The sequence below is a fragment of the Eucalyptus grandis genome, chromosome 10 (genome assembly GCF_016545825.1).
Source record: "Eucalyptus grandis isolate ANBG69807.140 chromosome 10, ASM1654582v1, whole genome shotgun sequence".
NCBI classification, from domain to species: domain Eukaryota; kingdom Viridiplantae; phylum Streptophyta; class Magnoliopsida; order Myrtales; family Myrtaceae; genus Eucalyptus; species Eucalyptus grandis.
This window is the reverse complement of record NC_052621.1, coordinates 21,006,452-21,026,834: the sequence shown is the minus strand read 5'-3', so window position 1 is coordinate 21,026,834 and position 20,383 is coordinate 21,006,452. Positions and strand designations below refer to the sequence as shown.

The window sequence follows — 20,383 nt, the reverse complement described above, 5'->3', positions numbered from 1 at the left end:
GAAATATAATGTGGCGGCCTTCTATATCGACAAGGACAATTGTTAATTTTTTACTGCCTTTTGTATTCCAACAATGCGCGTGCAGTTCATCGGTGGCCGTGGTCACATGCTTGGTTGACTTGTACTTTTCACATGTGATTGTCCATTTTAAGGTGAGAGAATTGAGAATTGTGGAGATTTTATTTTACCCAACGGAGATTTACTGTGATCACTGGGTAGACTTTTTCTTTTGGGTGATTTACTTTCTGTCTTAGTTATTTATCCCAACCAGCCATCAGTTTTGAGGACAGTTTTGTTAATCAATCTATCATTTGCTTTGTCGTAACAGGCATGCACGTGAATAAGGTTCTCTACACATGCAATTAAAATGAGTGTGAGCGTTGTCGTAGTTGGCATTCTCTTCGCTTTAATATACCTCACGGTAAAGCGCAGTGAATTCCCTCGATCCCATATTGACTTGTCAAGATTTTACAATTTTTAGTAAATGTTTTGAGCTATGCTAGCATAATAGTCTTTGGGTACTTGTGGCAATAATAGTTTATTATAAATTATAAATTTTTAAATTAGTGGATCTCACAACAATTTATAATTATTTATTATTCAATTTTTAAATCTAAAATAAACTATTATTCTAACATTAAGGGTCCGTTCGTTTCGTGGAAAACAACTTGAGGAAAATATTTTCTAAAATTTCCGGTGTTCGAATGGCGGAAAACGGATGGTCAAAGAAAATGTTTTCCGAGTCAATGAAAAGTCTCCTCTTAAGATTGTGGAAAATGATTTCCTCTTTTGAGAAGAGGAAAACATTTTCCATAACTTCTTCCACTTGTTTCTTTTCACCAACTCATTTATGCTTTCTTTTTTTCTGTTTTTTTAAATCGAGTTTTTAATTTTTTTCCTTTTTTTCTTTTCTTTTTTTCCATTTCATCTTCCTCCTTGGTGGCTGGTCGCCGGCCATGGTGGCAGCCGACGATCGGCCACTAGCTAGCTCGAGCCTCACCCCAGGCCGGCGAGGCTCCGCCTAGCCTGATCTAGCGAAGCCAAGCTCACCTGAGCCCAGTGAGCTCGGACCTCACCAGACTGGGCGAGGTAGAGCCCCGCCAGCCTAAGGCAAAGCTCAAGCTTAGCCAGATCCGGCAAGCTAGGAGGGGCCCAAGCTCGCTAGAGCCCGATGAAGAGCCTCACCCAGCTCGCGGATCTAGCGACCGGGTCTTGGTCGATCGCCGAGCGGCGGAAGGAGGAGGAAGAAGGAGGAGGAAGGAGGTGACGGCGAGGGAAGGAGGAGCCGGGAGGAAGAAGGAGGAGGTAGGAGGAAGGAAAAAAAAGGAAACAAGAAAAAGAAAAAGAAAGAAATAATAAAAAAAAATCGATTTTTTAAAAATACAAATAATTAAAAATTCATTTTTAAAAAATATAAAAAAATAAAACTAATTTTTTGGTCAATTAAAAATATTGAAATTCAATTTTTAATAATTTTTCCCAAACAATTAAATTAGCTAACGAACGGTGGAAAATATTTTCCACTCGAAGTTTAGGTTTCGACCGAACATCGAAAAATAGAATCATTTTTTTAGAAAATGACTTATAGGAAAATGTTTTCTAGAAACATGATATTTTCCGCGAAATGAACAGAAGTTGCTCATATTTTTCAATCCTTAGATTTTGCAACTCTTTAGCATTGAAAATGGTGGTCGAATATATTGATAAGATATTTGATCTGAGGATATGATTTCGGGGGTGGAAAGACTTGCCATATATGATTTGATTCATTTGAAGGCAGTTTGTGGATCTTAAGGGACAGGTCTTTCTGTCTCTTTAGAATCCATGGGGCCATACTAGCCTCGTTGGGTTTGGACTTGTGAGCTGGTGAAATTCATTGCTTCTTCCATAACTAGCTTGACGGCCAAGGATAAATATGGTGTATGATGCTAGTTTCTCCAATCCGAGCTTAACGAGCTCGCCTTATGCCCCAAATCTCACCCATATAAGGAAACATCAAATGGCATTCTATTCGCATGTCTCCTTTTTGTGTTTTCATCGTCTCGTGCCTGTGCTGAGACTGATTTTGGTCCCAGTTATATGTTTCTCAACAGCAACGACAAGGCGTGACAGAAGGAACCTCGTCCTTCCGTCTGTCAAAAATGATATTGAAACAGCTACAGGCTTCAAGGAGTCAGCATAAGCCAATAAAAGGGGTTATCTCGCATATTATATCTTCTCCAAATTTTTGGAGGATGTTATGTAACTCGATATGGAAACTCAAATCTCATCCCTTTATATAATACATCGTGCACAAAGTCAAGTAGTTAATCAAAGTTTGTTGCATAATTTCTTCAATAGAATTAGCATGTTTGTCGTTCAATTTTGTAAAACGGTGCTTATATCGATACCACATTGAATCCTTCTCTTCTGTTGACCCAGTAGCTCCTTAAAATCGTTATTTATGCAAATACTATTCACATACCTCTAAGCAAAACCCTATATAAAAAAAGACCGAGTTGCTCCTCCTCACAAACTTATTTAGCATCTTGTTTAAGGTTTGGGTGGTCTGAGTATAAGTTGTTTTTGAGTATTTTGGGTGGTTAACTTTGAATTTGTGTATTGTACTGGATAACTAATAAGAAGTTGTAAATCTACATTGATATGTCTCCTTGATCATTAGTGCCTCTGCAACGATTTTTATTTTTGAACTTTTTTGCTTAATTTATATTTTACGGTCTAAGCATTTTAACTTCTTTTCAAATTTTAAACTTCTGAAACTTGCATGGTACTCAAATAATAACGCATAGACTCACGTGCACTGTTTTAATAATTTTTTTTTAAGTTTAAACAATATTCTAAATTCCGGCGGAAAAGAAAAGAAAACATTTTACTTTATTTTATATCCAAACGAACGTGCACGGCTTCGAAACTGAGTTGATAAATGTTCAGACAAAGTACGTTACATTTCACCTTTTCATGACATGCTCATTAGTTCATGTTAGGGCAATAAGTTTCGCTTTTATATGTATTTTGCAGGACAATTAGTTTTTGATTTTGATTTGTATTGATAAACTATTCAAACATTGTACATTAGGACTTCAAGATTATAAAAAAATGATGGAAATTTTAATCACCTTGGTGATTGCTGATACGCATTTGCAGATACCACTCAGATAACTTTGGTAACTATTCAAAAGTTTGGCAAATTTCATTAATATGATGATAATCTTTGAACTGTGTATAATTAGATGGGTAGTAAGATCTCAATCAACATTGACTAAACTATGTCATGGTAACTTATGCCTTTCAAAAGGTTGTGTTTTTTGCTATTACAGTTGATTAAATGGAGCGTGATTCATTAAAATCTAATGAAGATTATACACAAAGAAAGGAAGATTTCTTATCTGAATTTAGGATAACAGTTTTGATTATGTGTGTGCAATCCAAATCCAATCCCTTTAGGTCTCTTTCTTAAAGGACAAAGACCATACTTTTTATTTTATCACAATAATCCATATCCGAAGTCTTAGCCTCATTGGTTATGGTCCATCAAATTCGTCCTTAATTATAGATCAATAAGCATATCACAGTGCACGCGAGTTTATGATGTCTAGAGATCGATGCCATACGGCTGACAAAACAAGAAGACAAGCACTGTCATTCCGTCTCTTTCTCAAAGGACAAATGTCATATTATCGACAGCATATGACTTTCTCCTGCTTGGACTGCTCAGTCTTCTTTCTTCCAAAACAAAAGAGAGATTCTCGAGGTTGTCTGGGGGGATGGTGGTGGCCCATCTCCATTTCCGCGGGGGTTTATGTTCCCGATGCACATATGCAACGGAATTCCGATAATTCATTAATTTGTTCGAGGAATTGAATATGAGAAAGACCATTAATAGCCGACGTCAACAGGTCCAATACAGATTCGAATGCGTTTCAATTGAGTCATTTAACATGATGCGGCAAGAAGAAAAATTACCAAAAAAGTTTTAATTATATTGAAATTGTGCCAATTCAATTTAAACTTTTTTTTTCATTTTAATTCTAAATATTTTATATTTGTATCAATTCAGTCTATATAACCAATTTTAATCAGTTATTACTAACGTGGACTCCAACCATTTGATCGATGTGTTGTTAATAATTTTTAATAATATATAATTTTTAATTTATTATTATTATTTCATTTTATTTTCTTCATTCCTTCCTTCTTTGCTTCTACCGTGGCTGCGTGAGCTGTAGCTAGCGAGTTATTGCTTGCAAGGGCTGAGGCTTGGGGGCTACAAGTGAGGTGGCCTAGTGTAGATTTGGGTGAGGGCAGCCTCGGGTGGCCTTGCTAGTCACGAGCAAAGGTGGCCTTGCTAGTCATTGGCTTGCCTTACTTCACTAGACTTCTGCACTTGGGCACAATTAAAGGTAAAAAATCTATGCCTCTATCACTTACTGTATGCTTCTATTATTCTTTTATGCTACTAAAGAACATGAGTGCCCTAGGTTTGTGGGGTGAGACCGTCCTCACTAGTCTCGAGAAAAGGCGGCTATGTCTTTGCCAGCCATGGGTGAGGCTGCCTTCATCCACAACCGATGTGGTCGAGTGAGAGTTGCAACTCTTGCTCGCAACCAACGAGGGCTTCGTGGTCCAATGCCCTCACCTAGTGGCCGACAAGCTTTGATGACCCTTTGGCCACGGTTCATCAGCCATAGTGGGATACAAGGAAGGAATGAAGAAAGAAAAGAAAAAATAAAAAAGAATAAAAAAATTCAACAAAAATAAAATATTATTAAAAATTATTCACATCAACATTAGTTAGATGACTAGTGTCCATGTTAGTGTTGACTACCAAAATTAGTTGGATGAACTAAATTGACACAAATACAAATAATTTAGGATTTAATTAGCCAAAAAAATATTCAAAACTAAATCGACACAACCGTAATTGGTTTATGATTTTTTTGGTAATTTTTCGCAATTCATGTTAGATAATTGTTAGCCATGTGCTTAAAAAGAGTATTTCCTCACACTTATCATATATATATTTGTAATGTGGTCTCATGTTTCCCACTAACAATCCCCTGTTGACACGGGAACATTGTTGGCTAACCAACTAATGTAGATTTAGCTCCATCCGATCACACAAGGTAAGGAGGGGATTCCATTCTTGTGGTGCTTTTTCACTCTAAACCATCGGACTAGATAAGAATGACAATTTGTAATCACGTACCCCGACAAAGGAAATGAAAACTTCCTCAACTAAAATTAAATCACTTATACAATGTTTTTTTTAGCTGAATCATTTTAATGATAGTTTCTTCTGTTTGATTTTTTTTTTCTGTAAATTTATCCAACTAAATTATCCTTTATGCAGTTAAATCAATTTTCAAGCTTCAGCAACAGTGAAATGATAATTTGGAGAGAAATAGAAAGATGGTCTCTTTTCATTTTATCTCAGGTATCCGCTCAACCATCCATCAAGAGAGTTTATATGCATCAAGAGATCAATACTTCGCAGATATATTGAGGAAGCCTTGGAGAGGAAATTTACAAGTAAGTGCATGTAGAGTGCAATAACGAAAAGGGATATGTTTATTACAATCTCCTCCCTCTTGCTCTCAATGTTATAATGAATGGCTTTATGCTTAAATAAAAAGACAAGTGGAGCCATCACTTCTTCTTTGTTTGACCCGGATTTAATCGCTTGGGAAACCCTCCGATTTCACCTTCCCAATGTGCATTATTGATGTCAAGGGCATGACGGCCATATATAAACCCCAACATGTAAATATACTTGCTCCCCATAGTAATTTTTTATTCCTTCCAAAGAAAAGAGGAAAAAAAGAAGTTTCCTTTAATTACACAAGCCAGTACATGTAAGTTTTCTTTCCTCATTCAACGGTAGTTCAATATAAAACTAGTTTATGAAATCGAGTTGTAAATCATGTGATACATCTTTCTGAAGTATTTAGACATGACCCACAAGCTTAAGTAGTTAATCAAAGTTTGTTGCATCATTTCTTCTATATAACTGGCGTGTTTGTTGTTCAATTTTGTAAAACGGTGCTTATATTGATATCATATTGGATCCTTCTCCTCTGTTGATCCAATACCTCCTTAAAATCTTTACATATGCAATACTATTTACACAACTCTAAGCAAAACCCTATTTAGAAAAGAGCAAGTTGCTCCTTCTCACAAACTCATTTAGCATCTTGCCTAGGGTTTGGGTAGTTTGAGTTTTAGCTGGACTCGAATATTTTGGGTGGCTAACATCGAATTTGTGTGTTGCACTGGATAACTAATAAGAAGTTCTAATTCTTTATTGGTATGTTTCCATCAGTCATCAGTATGTCCGGAACGACCTTTTATTTTTTATTTTTTTTTTAACTTTTTTGTTTAATTTATATAATTACAGTTTAAGCATTTTAACTTCCTTTTAAATCTTAAATTCCTGAAAGTACTCAAATGCTAGCACGTAGACTCACATATATTTTTTCATAAGCTTTTGAAATTTAAACAATATTCTAAATTATGGCGGAAAAGTAAAGAAAACTTTTTACATTCTCTTAAAGCCAAACAAACATGCACAGCTTTGAAACTGAATTGATACATGTTCGAATTTATGCCGATCAATGTCGTACATTAAGACTTCAGGATTATAAAAGATTGACAGATAATTATATGACATTGCTAATTGCAGATATGCATTAGTAGATACCATTCATATGATTTTGGTGACTATCCAAAAATTTGGCAAATTTCATTAGTATGATGATAATCTTTTAAATGTGTACATTTAGATAGCTAGTAAGGTCTCAAGCAATACTGACTAAAATACATCATTGTAACTTATGCTTTTCAAATATTAAGGAAGTGTTTTTCACCATTAAAGTTAATCAAATGGAGTGTGATTCATTAAAATCTAATGAAGATTATGCACAGAGGGATGAAGATTATCTGACTGAATCTAGGATAAATGCTTTTGCTTCCGTGGGTACAACACAAATTCAATTCCCTTTAGGTCTCTTTCTCAAAGGACAAACGCCATATTATCAAGTCAATTACTGGTCTTATTTTGTTATGGTAATCCAGGTCCGGAGTCTTAAACTCATTGGATATGGTCCATCCAATTGGTACTCAATTGCAGATCAGTAAGCATATCATAATGCACGTGAGTTTATGACAGCCGGAGAATGATGTCATACAGCTCACAAAACAAGAAGACAAGCACTGCCATTTCGTCTCTTTCTCAAAGGATAAAGACCAAATGATCGAGTCAATGCAATTTGTACTTAATTGCACATCAGTAAACATATCATAGTGCACGCGAGTTTATGACGCCTAGAGAATGGTATCATGCGACTTACAAAACAAGAAGAAGAGCACTGACTTTCTGTCTCTTTCTCAAAGGATATATATCATATTATCGAGTCCTTCGCATGCTTGGGCTGCTTAGTCTTCTTTCTTCCTAAACAAATGAGAGATTCTCGAGGTTGTCTTGGGGGTGGTGGTGGCCCATCTCCATTTCCATGTGATTTTATGTTCACGATGCACATATACAATGGAATATCCGACAAGTTGTATGAGGAATCGAATAAGAGAGAATATTCACAGCTGATCTAAACAAGCCTAATAAAGATTCCAATGCGTTTCAATTGAGTTGTTTAACATGATGTGGCAATTCATATTAAATAATTCTTAGCGACGTGCTCAAAAAGCATACCACCTCGCACTTGCCATAGATGGATATAATTTTCTTTTGTAATGTGGTCTCATGTTTCGCACTAACGACCACCTACAACACGAGGAAATTGCTGGCTGACCAACTAATGTAGATTTGGCTCCATCTCCACACATGGTAAGGAGGGGATTCCATTCTTGATGTGCTTTTTCCCTCTAAACCATCATGGAGTAGATGAGAATGACAGTTTATATAGCTAAATCATTTTAATGACAGTTTCTTCCGTTTGATTTGACTAGCAGTAAATTTAATCAACTGAATTATTCTTCATGCAGTTAAGTCGAATTTTCTAGCTCTAGCAGCAGTGAAATGATAATTTGAAGAAAAAGAAAAAGATGGTCTCCTTTCATTTTTTCTCTTTCTTAAAAAGTTTTTGTTGGTTGTTTATCTATTTTTTTTTGGTGGGTGGAGAAGTGAGAAATGGTCGGTTTCGGACTGTATCAACATCTAAATAATCACATCTGTCTTTTGCGTCCAATATAATTATGGCCATTTTTCTGGTCACGATGTGTATTTTTGTTCTTTTACCTTTTTGAGAGGATCCCCTTTAAGTAAATAAATTTCAACTCATCGAGTTCTAATATTATTCGACCCAAAAAAATTGTAAGATTTATTAATAAATCATATAAGCGAGAGCCAAAACCTTATGGATTGATGACATAAATATGGGATTATTTACATCTAATGATATAGTTAATCATGCTGTTTTCTTACATTTAGATTATCCATCAACCTATATCCAGTTTTTTTTTTCATTAATAACGGTTGAGTCAAAACCATTCATTATATCTATAATCATGTTTCATCTAGATGTGGGAGATTTTTTAGATGCTTGGTCTCAATAAAGATATAGGTTGTGAATAATGTAGTGATGATAAATACATAATACATCCATAAGAACAACAGACACATAAGAAAAAAACAAAACAAAATGGATCCCATTAGAGAGAAAACAAAGGGGAAAGAAACGAAGGTAGATGAGGATGGAGGTATGCATGACTTTCTGGTTTTTTTGGTGTTGAGTTTGACAAATCTTGGCATTTTCGATGAAGTTTATTTTAAAAAAAAAAAAAAAGTGGGGGAAAAGGAATATGACGGTGTTGTAGTGATGACAAGAAGGCAAGGCTCGGTGGAATTTGAAGTTGCAGGGCAGATGGCGATGGTGGATTGAAGGAGAAGAACCGAGCCACCTTCCCCTGAAAGATCCCTTTTTTCAATCTTTTTTCATTTTTTCCTCTCTCGCGACTGCTTCTGGGACTCCTTGGAGAACTGTCGCGGAAGTCGCGGGGCCCCTCATCTGGGTGATGTCTTCGGTATGCGGCGTGAAGGCGACGGCTTCATTAACAGTGCTTTAGAGCAGCGGATTCGTTCGTCGATGGAGCATTTCTCTTCTTATCCATGTTATATCTGGACATTTAGTAAAGAATAGACACCATGTTACGAATCCCATCAATATCTTATCTGACCATTATCCTATCCAACAAAAAATCCCAATGACAACACAGCTCTAATACACGATCATAGGCATGGGCTGTTGAGCCCTTTTTTCGGCCATAGTCAGGGTCAAATGTTCTTCGAGAGAACGAAGATCAAAAGGCTTTTTGTTGAGCCCTTTTGTTGCAAATGCTGAAGGATAGAGCCCATATTGGACGAGCCCAGAAGGCTCATTTTAGGATTTTGGGTATATACTCGTAAACAAGGAAAACATATAAATTCGCCCGTTGCATAATTCTGTTTCATTAAGACAACCCCTTTTGATCTTAATCTTATAGGAGTAATCGAGTGCACAACCATTTCGGGGGGTCCACGTCAATTCTATGGGCCACCTTTCCTAGAGCCCGACTAAGGATGGAGGAGAATAAGATAGTTCCATACATGGAGGCAAAAAGAAAAGAAACACATAACACAAAAGTAAACACCACAGTAATTTTTGTAAGTACTTTGTTTTGTTCAAGAATCGCAAGGGTGGTCTGTGTTTTGATACTTTGTATGTCCACGGCCTAAACCCCCCAAGGATTTCCCCGAATCTGTTGCAAGAAAGCAATTGTGTCAAATTGAATTATGGAGGCATAAGACACTAAAAGTGCTAAAAGTTTCATATGGTGGTCACTTCATTGATAAAAATTTTGCTGGTTCACTTAAGTGTGAAATTGGAAAAAAAAAAAAAAAAACGAAATCTTAAAGTGCCACCAGTAAAAAATTCCAGGAAAAAAAATATTTTGTGGCTTTTTTATTAAATGTTAATGCCTAAGTAATTTTCATTAAAAAAAAAAAAAAAAAGAATCCACGTGATAATGAGTTGGCCTTGAATCACAAAATGCTGCCGCTTTAAAGCAATTTCGTCCCCCCCTCTCTCTCTCTCTCTCTCTCTCTCTCTTCCTCCGTTGCTCTCTCTCTCTCTCTCTCTCTCTCTCTCTCTCATTCAAGCTTTGTTCGACAATTTTGAAGCAGACGTCATGGTTCGAAGGGTAGCCTTGTTCTTGAGTACTTTAGGTTGGAAAGATATCGTAGTTTGAAGCAAAACATCAAGCGTGATTGATGCCGGCAAAGAAGGATCGAGCAAGCACGAGGAACTTCGAACACTCACATAAATATATATATATATATATATATATATACAGAGAAGAAGAGAGGCACGGCCGCCAGGACTTCGAAGCAACGGACGGGGTCATGGTGACAACATCTGAAGAACGATGGAGAAGGATCACTGACGATTGAACTAAAAAAAAATCCTCAAGAGAGAGTTTCTTGGTGAGATTCGTGTATATGCTCTATTGTGCTTTGTTTTAGCTACAATCTTCATCTTGTAGCAATAATCTTTTTTTTTTTATACGCCCCCAAAGAGTCAATTTATTCACTCACTAACATGGTTTTTAAATCCTTAAATTCTTCTACAGAGTTGACAATGATACTCTATTCTCTAATAAGTGTCACAAATATTTTTTCTACTAACTTGACATCATCTCCTTAAGCCCTTATGTAATTTTATTGTCCTCTTAATCTTCCACATTATCGTTTGAGGGTCTCCTAATTTTTTTATTTTAGCATTTTGACGAGATTGAAGTTGAATGGTGCGTGCCTTTGTTGCATCATGAAACTCTTCTTTTAGTATGTTGTCAAATTATATTACAAGTTTGAGCCATATACGAAAACAATCCAATCAAGTATACGAAACCAATCTGATTAGAGGATGAGATTAGTTTGTTAAACCGAATTTGTTGGATTAAAGCCCAACACACTTATCCTATTTGGATTTGAACTCAAAGAGTTGGTTGTTGTAGTCTTATTCCAGCCGCACTTTAACTGTACTCCTTATAGCCAAAAAAGAAAAAAAGTTATACGTTGGTGCTCGTTGGAAGAGAAAAAGAGAAACATGGATTTGTGTGGGGCTCTCTGTGCCGTTGACTTCTTCAAGCCTTGAAGTGGATTTCTCTTTCCGTTGGTGGTACAAAGGAGATTGAACATCGGGTGAAGTTTGTGCAGAGAATCCGTCATCCAATTGGGGCGTTTTCTTCGTGAAGACGCGAGGGTTTCAAGTTCTTAGTAATTTGTTTATGGAGCAATTACGTGAGGCTAAACACTATGGATTTGAGTGTAACCTTGGACAGAGAAACACTTGAGTGTTGTGAGGGATATTAACTTTATAATCCTCCAACTGATTAATAATTCATTTGCGGCCATCTCTCCTCGCGGAGTGGCTATTGATGATTGGACCGAATCGTGTAAATTTTTTCTTATTGTTCCTCATCTAATTTTTCTGGTGAATTCGTCTTCTCTTGTTATTTAATTCTATACATTCTTTGGCTTCCACGTTATTTTAGAACACGTCTTGCGGTCAGTGCTCCAATCCGAACTTTTTGTTGGATGACAAAGACAGTGCTTGCAACTTTTTGTAGTTGCTTTGCCGGAGCCCAGAAGCTCGTACCATGGAACTGCATATCCTTTCTCCGCGATGTTGCATAAATCTTGTGAAGTAGTCATTTTAATGCCCCAGTAAATATGGTTGCTTTATCGAAAGTAGAAACTGTAGTAAGATAGAGTTGATCATTTTTTCTTTTTTTTTGTCGGTTATTAGGGTGGGTGATTTTAGTAGCGGGTATATAGGACTCATGCCCAATACCAACAGAACGAGGCTCTGATACCACAGTCAGTTGTCGGTGTTAATGAGCAAGTGTGTGTATGTCTGTGGGATTTACTCGACAAAGGAACAAAGGAAGGAGCTTTGGGAGCTGCTTGTATTATCAAAATGTTTGGTACAAGGGATTTATGGAGCTGTAGTTGATCTGGAGATAAATGAACGAGCATGAAGCCTTTTTTTATAGTCCTTCCTAATCGACTCTTCTGCCAAGAATCTCCGTCACAAACAAAGAAATTTGCTTCATATTTCATGTTGGACAGATTTTTAGCCATTACTTCTAACTACCACCAACTAAGCTAGAACCACATACTTTAACTACTTCAATAGATCTAGAAACTTGTAAAGTCTTGGTTTTTCAGGAACAACTTACAGCAAAGTTTAATCAAGAAGAAAATGTTCTAATGGAAGTGTTGGGAATGACTGATCCCCGAAAACTTGATTCGACACCGAATCGAACCCTTAAATCAATGCGGAAGACGAAGCCCGGGAAAAGCAACACGCATCACCAATCCTAAAGCACACCACGGATTCGAGCGTACCTTTTAGCCACAGATTAAACACCGACGTTGATGGAGGAAGAGATCCTGAGCAATTCGATCCGATGAAGCCTTGAAGGGAGGAAAAACAAGCCGTATGCGTTACTGTTCTTTCTTTTTTCTTTTGAGAGAAAATACGCGCGGGAGAGAGAAGACGTGAATTCTGATTTCAACCAACGTCTTTTCTCTCTCTCTCCTCCCTTTTTATACCTTCCCCCTCCACGGGCCCTATTCCCGTGGGCCGGGCCTTTTGGGCCCAGCATGGGCGGACGGGCCTTAAGCCCATCTAATAAAGCTTTCATCTCCCACTCGCACATGGTGGGCCGAACATGATTCTCTTTACCTCTCTTCAACATTCATACTGGTGAATAATCCGTGCGACCAGCATACTTTGAGAGCTCGTTGCGATACATTTGTTAGGAATATATAGCAGCTCATAATGGGCATCACATTTTGAGTAGATTTAGTATGTAGTACCCTAGATCGATTGATCACATTTATATCTCCCTTGATCTCTTTTAAACATGATATATATATTGTATTCACAATTATAGTTATCACAAAGACAATCATAATTGGTCGACCAGTGAATACAAAACCACAATGTGATTCTCCAAAATCGATCTTCCTCTTTCCTTCAAACTCTCAATTTCAGTCCAGCTTGCTTTTCTAGAAATGTCCCATTAGATCGAATCAACTCATGACCATTGGCAACATCCTAAGATAGCAAACACTAAATAGAAATCTTGAGAATAAGTAAAAGTCATGAGGGCACTAAAATTGAGGAACTCATTTCCTCAAGAGTCTCACACAGCATAAAAGTTGAGATCAAACTTTTGCCACTCTTATTGGTCGGCTCATGCATACGTAGTATGAAATACGTATTACAGTATTAACTCCTTTCCCATGGAGCGTATGTCTACACCTTTCAATACCGTACAGATGATAGTTCAGACATACCCAATGTCTAACTTGAGTTCACGTACCTACTCTTTTGCAAAATTCATCAGAACTCACATTTGGCATCTTAGACAGATAAAGTAAAATATGTGGGGTATTTTACTTTCGGACATAGTAAGTATTCTGTCCTCATCTTAACACTCAGTTAAGGTGACATACGTATTTTAAGCTTGAGCTCTCGATTATCACCTAGATAATAAGCTTAAAAACAGTCTCATCTCTATTCATCACACAGCAAATAGAGGCGATTACCCGTGTGAGTGGGCTAATCTTTTATCTGTCCGACATACTTACTCAACTTAAAATAATACACTGAGTATTGAGATGCATAAAGATCAAACAAAGATTCATAGGCATTAATAATGAAACAACACTAGTTCATAAATGTGAACAATTCAGGGAAATTACAATCCAGTACATCAGACTCTACGCAATCCTAGAGATTTTACATGACCACAAAACACATCTCTAGGTATTGGCTTTGTCATAGGATCTGCTACCATTCTATGCGTAGATATGTACTTGTAAGTTCACATCCTTTCGTGCAACCATATCCTTGACAAAGTTATACTTGGTATCTATATGTTTGGTCTTGCCATGATACTTTGGATCTTTGGTGTATGTTATAGTTGCTTGGCTATCACAATTAACTAATAATTTATTTGCAGCTTTCTCAATAACACCTAAATGATCCAAGAATCTCTTAAGCCAAACTGCTTCTTGTACTCTGCGATAATGCCACGAACTCAGCTTCCATCGTGGATAAGGCTATGCATGTTTGCTTCTTACTACTCCATGATATGGCGCCATTGCTCGGTAAGAAAGCAAATCCCGAGGTAGATTTTCTTTCATCTAAATCTCCTCCCCAATCAGCATCTGAATAGCCTTCAAGTCGCGAGATCCTTTCCTTGGTAATTCAACTTGAAATCAGCGGTTCCTTCGAGATACCTCGATATTCTCTTGACGGCTTTCCAATGTGCTAGACCTGGATTGGATTGGTATCTACTCACCATTCCAACTGCAAAACATATGTCGGGTCTTGTACACATCATAGCATACATCAAACTCCCAACAGCACTAGCATAAGGAGCATGTTTCATTTGTTCCTTCTGTTGTGGAGTCCTTGGACACAGTTTATGGCTCAATCCTTCACCTTTTGCAATAGGAGTGTCTATGGGTTTAATATCCCATATCCTTCAATTCAAAATTGGAAGACAACCAACTTTTGATTGTATTGACAAACTCCATATTACTTCCGGCAATTAGTATATCATCAACATATAATGATATGATCACAAATTAATCATTGGATCTTTTGATATATACACAATGATCCTCATCTATCATTGTAAAGTCATATGCCATTATGGCATTATGAAATCGTATATACCATTGTCTTGACGACTGCTTAAGGCCATATATCGACCCCCAAAGTCAACATATCTTTTCTTATTGGCCTTTCACTATGAAACCAGCAGGTTGTTCCATATATGTTTCTTCCTCTAATTCTCCATTGAGGCAAGCAGTCTTTACATCCATTTGATGTAACTTAAGATCCATACCAAACACTATTGCCAGAATTATGCGAATCAAGGTAAATCTTACTACATGAGAGAATGTTTCTACATAATCAATTCATTCCTGTTGATTATACCTCTTCGCCAAAAGGCGAGCCTTATGCTTTCTATCGAGCCATCAGCCTTTCGCTTTATTTTGAGAACCCATTTGTTCCCAATAGCTCTGCGTCCTTTTGGCAGATCAACCAGTTCCCAGACTTGGTTTGATTTCATTGACTCCATTCCCTCTTCCATTGCATTAATCCATTTTTCCTTACTATGGCAATTTAGAGCCTCATTAATATTTCTTGGCTCATCCTTATCTTACGGAGCAATCATAAAAGTTTCCCCTTCAATGTCAAAACGTCGACGGGGAATACTTTGGCGACTTGTTCGCCATATGGGAGATTGTACACTTAGCACATCATTCCCATTATGCTCCCACTTGGATTAGGTAATGATGATGTCGTCACATCAGGTGGTTGTAATTGAGAATGAGTTGAATTCAATTCATCACATCTCATATTACTCCCACTTGGACGAACTCCACTGACATCATTATTTTGATCCAAGGTTTCAAATAGGAAGTAATCTTCTCCTATTTCGCCATTCTTAGGAAATTCATCCACTAAGAATGTGACATCCCGTGATTCAAAATTCAGTTATTCTCCCACTTTCCTGCTCACCTATGAACACATACCATTTCGAGTGTTCGAAGTATCTCATTAAAATACTCTACTTTTATCTGGGACTCAATTTCCCAAACTTGTGAGATGACATATGAGTATAGGTAGCATAACCCCATGGCTTAAGTAAGCTTAAGTCCGGTTTCTACCTATCCATAACTCATATGGAGTGGAACTAACTGATTTGGAAGGCACCCGGTTAAGTATTTATGCAGCAGTTAACAACGCATCACTCCAAGAAGTGATATGTAAGTTAGCATACACCATCATGGACCTAACCATTTCCAATAGGGTTCTATTTCTTCTCTCTGCAACACCATTTTGTTGAGGAGTATATGGAATAGACAACTATATTTCTATTCCTTTTCATCACATTATTTTCTGAACTCATCAGATAAATATTCTCGACCTCGATCGGATCTCAATACTTTTATTTTCTTGTCTAATTGATTTTCTATCAAGTTCATAAACCTTTTGAAACAACTTATGCTTCAGATTTATGAGAAATCAAATAGACACATCCGAATCGAGTATAATCATCTATTAAAAGTGATGAAGTAAACAATCTCATGCCTTCCTCTCACATTCATTGAACCACAAACGTCATAATGGATTAAATGCAGAGGAACGTCAGCTCTTTTACCTTTTCCAAATGGTTTCCTTGTCGTTTTCCCTTCTAGGCAATGCTTACATATGGACAAATCGACTTATTCAATATTGCCCAACAAGCCCTCTTTGGCTAGTCTATTTATATGTTGTTGGCTAATATGACCAAGTCTAGCATGCCACACATTCATATCATTATCACATGAAGTAAAAGACGTGAAACAAGGGAATAACATATTGACATCACCACAGTCAACATTCAGTATAATAAAACCATCCAGAAAGTGACAACAACCATAGTAGTTTGTATTCAAATACAAATCTACACCATTATTACAGAAGTTCACACTAATACCAAGCTTAACCAACATCAAAATAGACAATTAAATTTCGACGAATCTCCAGAGCACTTAGAACATGATGTAGGAACAAGTTGCGTCCACCACACATGTTCAGTTGGCAGGTGCCAATCCCTTTAACTTCAGCTCTGGAGTTGTTTCCAATATAGATCCACTTAGTTCTAATTGGTATCGTCGGAATTCCACGAAGGATCCTTTATCCTTCACTACATCGTCTGTTGCTCCTGAATCTACAGTCCACAAAGGATTGGATTCAGCTAATAATTCAGAACTTGACACATAATCAAAGTTCTCATATGTACAAGAGGTGTTTACCTTCTTTGGTTCATGACAGTCGCGAGCATAGTGACCATTTTTGTCACAGTTGTAACATTTCACCCTTGACATTTTTTTTTTTTTTTTCTTGAGGACGTTTTCCTCTCTTGTGTTGGTTAACTCTTAATTTACTTGCAATAAGGACTTGATCCTTTGCATTTCCACATATTGAACGAATCAATACGCTTGCGCTTAGAGCTCAAAACCCTTTATGAGCTAGAACCAAAGATTGCAAATATCTATTCTCGCTCACATGCCGTTAAGCGGTCCTCTACCAGCTCAAGGTGGCGCACAGCATTCTCAAGATCTTCCATAACATGGTCAAGAGCTTCTAGTGCTTCTTACTTTTCCAGCACATATCGAATCTTCATATTCAATATTTCACAATTATAGCCGCTTATATCAGCAATTACATTCTTAGTTGCTGAACCATCGTTCTGAACACATCAGACATACATGCACGAATAATTAATGCCTATCATTTATGCATCCCTATTTGTATAGACCCATCATATTAATGAATAATTTCAAGTAAGGTTTCAGAATCAAAAGGTCACTGTTTCCAATCATCCTCCAAAAATCCTAACTCAAAATTATTATTAATATAATTGTCTTATGCAAAATCAATTCTATGAAGTTACATTAAACTTCTATTACTACCCACAGCTAATTACCCACAAACCAGCAATAGCGAGAAAGCAAATAAAATCTTAACATCCAATAAAATAACAATGCTTTCACATGATACAACTAATATATCGGTTGCTACATCAACAACAATCGGGTAGTAAACATTACATAATATGTTCACAAATCACACTTAACATATATCAGCCAATACAACTAACACCAAGTCGGACACGAATGGGAAAGATCCTCTTTTGTTCAATTTCTTGATCTTTTCTCTTGAAACAATACAAGTAATATTCATTTACAAAATCCATCACAATTTTCTTATAGGAAGTGGCTCCGTTGACATCCCATATGCGATTCAACACATCTTGCCATTCGGTGGAAGAGTGTTTATGAAAAATCGCACCATCTCTCGACTTGTGACATTGGACGACCATTCCATATGACCTGTTGAATTTTCCCGTTGACTTCAAGGACATGATCAATTAAGTCACCTCTCTCCCATCGATGATCGCCATTTCTCGGCTATCAACTTAGACATGACCTATCCTTTTGCTCATCGGTAATTGCACGAATAGGTGCGCGTAATCTCGAGAGGAGGCATTGTTCCCGCAACAAATGCAGAACAAACAAAGGATCACATTATAATCCACATAGACTTAATTGAAAAAGAAACACATTCTTTTCCTCTTTTTTTTTTTTTACGGGTCAACGGTCAACGGTCAAAGTCAACGGTCAACAGTCGTCGGTCAACGGTGGTCAACGTTCAACGGTCGTCAACGGTCAACGGAGGTCAACGGTCAACGGCGTTGGTCGCCGAGCCGGTCGGGCCGGTGGGCCCGGCTCGCTCGAACCGACGGCACGTGCCGCGCACGTGCGCGGGCTGACGTCACGCAGACGTCAGCCGGCACGTGCCGCGCGTGCCGGTCTCGAGCGGGTCGGGTCGCCGGTCGGGTCGCCGGCCGTGGCCGTCCGGCGAACCGTCGCCGTCTTGGCGTCATCGATGACGTCACCCTAGCGGTTATTGACCGTTGGGTGACGTCATCTTGACGGCGTCGGCACGCGTCCGCGGACCGGCGCGTCGTGCGAGCTCGCCCGGCCCGGTGCGCACGCGCGCCCGGTTCGCCGACCGGCGCGTGTGCCGCACGCGCTAGGCGGCGCAGCGCTTCGGGCGCATCGCGCCCACGCGCAGCGGCTTACGGCCTCGCGTGTGGGCGCGTGCGGCGTCACCCGGCGGCGCACAATGTACCCCCTGACTCGTCTCGACGTCGCCTTTCTTCCCATCTTTTCAGAAAACAGTTTCGACATACAAAAACTTAGTAAAAGGCCGAAGAACGCTCGGGCGTCGGGATTTTGTCCCGATCCGTACGCCCGAGAGTTTCTTCGCGAAAACTCAAACAAAAACATCAAATTGATCGGAAAACGTGAACTAGGACTCGATACCAATGTTGGGAATGACTGATCCCCGAAAACTTGATTCGACACCGAATCGAACCCCTAAATCAATGCGGAAGACGAAGCCCGGGAAAAACAACACGCATCACCGATCCTAAAGCACACCACGGATTCGAGCGTACCTTTTAGCCACAGATTAAACACCGACGTTGATGGAGGAAGAGATCTGAGCAATTCGATCCGATGAAGCCTTGAAGGAGGAAAAACAAGCCGTATGCGTTCCTGTTCTTTCTTTTTCCTTTTGAGAGAAAATACACGCGGGAGAGAGAAGACGTGAATTCTGATTTCAACCAACGTCTTTTCTCTCTCTCTCCTCCCTTTTTATACCTTCCCCCTCCACGGGCCCTATTCCAGTGGGCCGGGCCTTTTGGGCCCAGCATGGGCGGACGGGCCTTAAGCCCATCTAATAAAGCTTTCAGGAAGATTTCATTTGCCTAAAACTTGATCATCCGTTAGACTACCAATCCAAATTGGACAAAAATGAAAAAGACTGACACAAGAGAATCATTAACTGATAATGATATATAAACAGCCAAATGTCCAACGTTCGAAACATATAGAGAGGGAAATAAGCACGACTGGAAATAGGAGGACAATCATTCACGACAACAATCAACAACCAATCGAGAGATAACCATCGAGCATCAGCCATTAGGAGAAAAACTTAAAAAAGGAAAAAAAGAAATTATTAAACAGAGGCAACGGGAGGGTTCAATTGTAGCTGAGCACAGAATATACAGTCTGCACTATAGTGAGGGCGAAGAGGAAGATGGCGGCGATGAGAGACAATATAGACCGGGGACTCTTGAAGTAGGCGCGGTTGAGATTAGCCCTCCACATGTGCCAGGGCTTCTCGCAGTATTTACTGATGTTCTTTTGCACGACGTCGAGGCTTTTGTTGGATGCGAGCGGCACTTCCTTGCACAGAGAGTTGAATAGCTTGGCGACTGCCTTGTCGCTTCCAACGCCATTCTGGATGATGCCTCAGGTATGGAGCAGTGCAACATCCTGTTCATTGTTGATGATGTTGTCCATGAAGGTGACGTAGGCTGTGATCTCGTTCCCAGCCTCGATGTGCAAGCGCTCGAAAGTCATAAGGTTGAGGAAGGCGGACTCGGTGGTGCCATCCACCTTGATAACGGGGAGCGTCAAGAGCCCTCTGGCAAAGGAGATGTTCTTGAGACTGCTGGTCGGGGTCTTCTGGAACTGGATCCCGGTCTCATTGAGCTCGGTGGCCGACAGGATTATCTGCTCGGTCTCTACAGCGGCCTCAAACCCCACATTTTCCGGCTCGTATCGGACCTTCTCGGTGTTCATCAGCAGGCCCTCCTGAAGACATCCACGGCATGCAGGCATTTGCCCATGCCCATCCTTGTGATACGCATGCTGGGGGAGCAGAACTTGAGGAGAGCTTGTTGA

At 38.8% G+C, this 20,383-nt stretch overlaps 1 protein-coding gene across 1 annotated transcript in view; it reads left to right on the top strand.

Moving 5' to 3' along the window:
* The window catches only part of LOC120288748 (TMV resistance protein N-like), a 31,525-nt gene extending 11,142 nt beyond the window's left edge, over positions 1–20,383 (top strand). The window contains exon 2 of the mRNA XM_039302889.1: positions 19,953–20,383. Coding sequence (XP_039158823.1) covers positions 19,953–20,383 — 431 coding nt within the window. The remainder of the gene's footprint in view (positions 1–19,952) is intronic.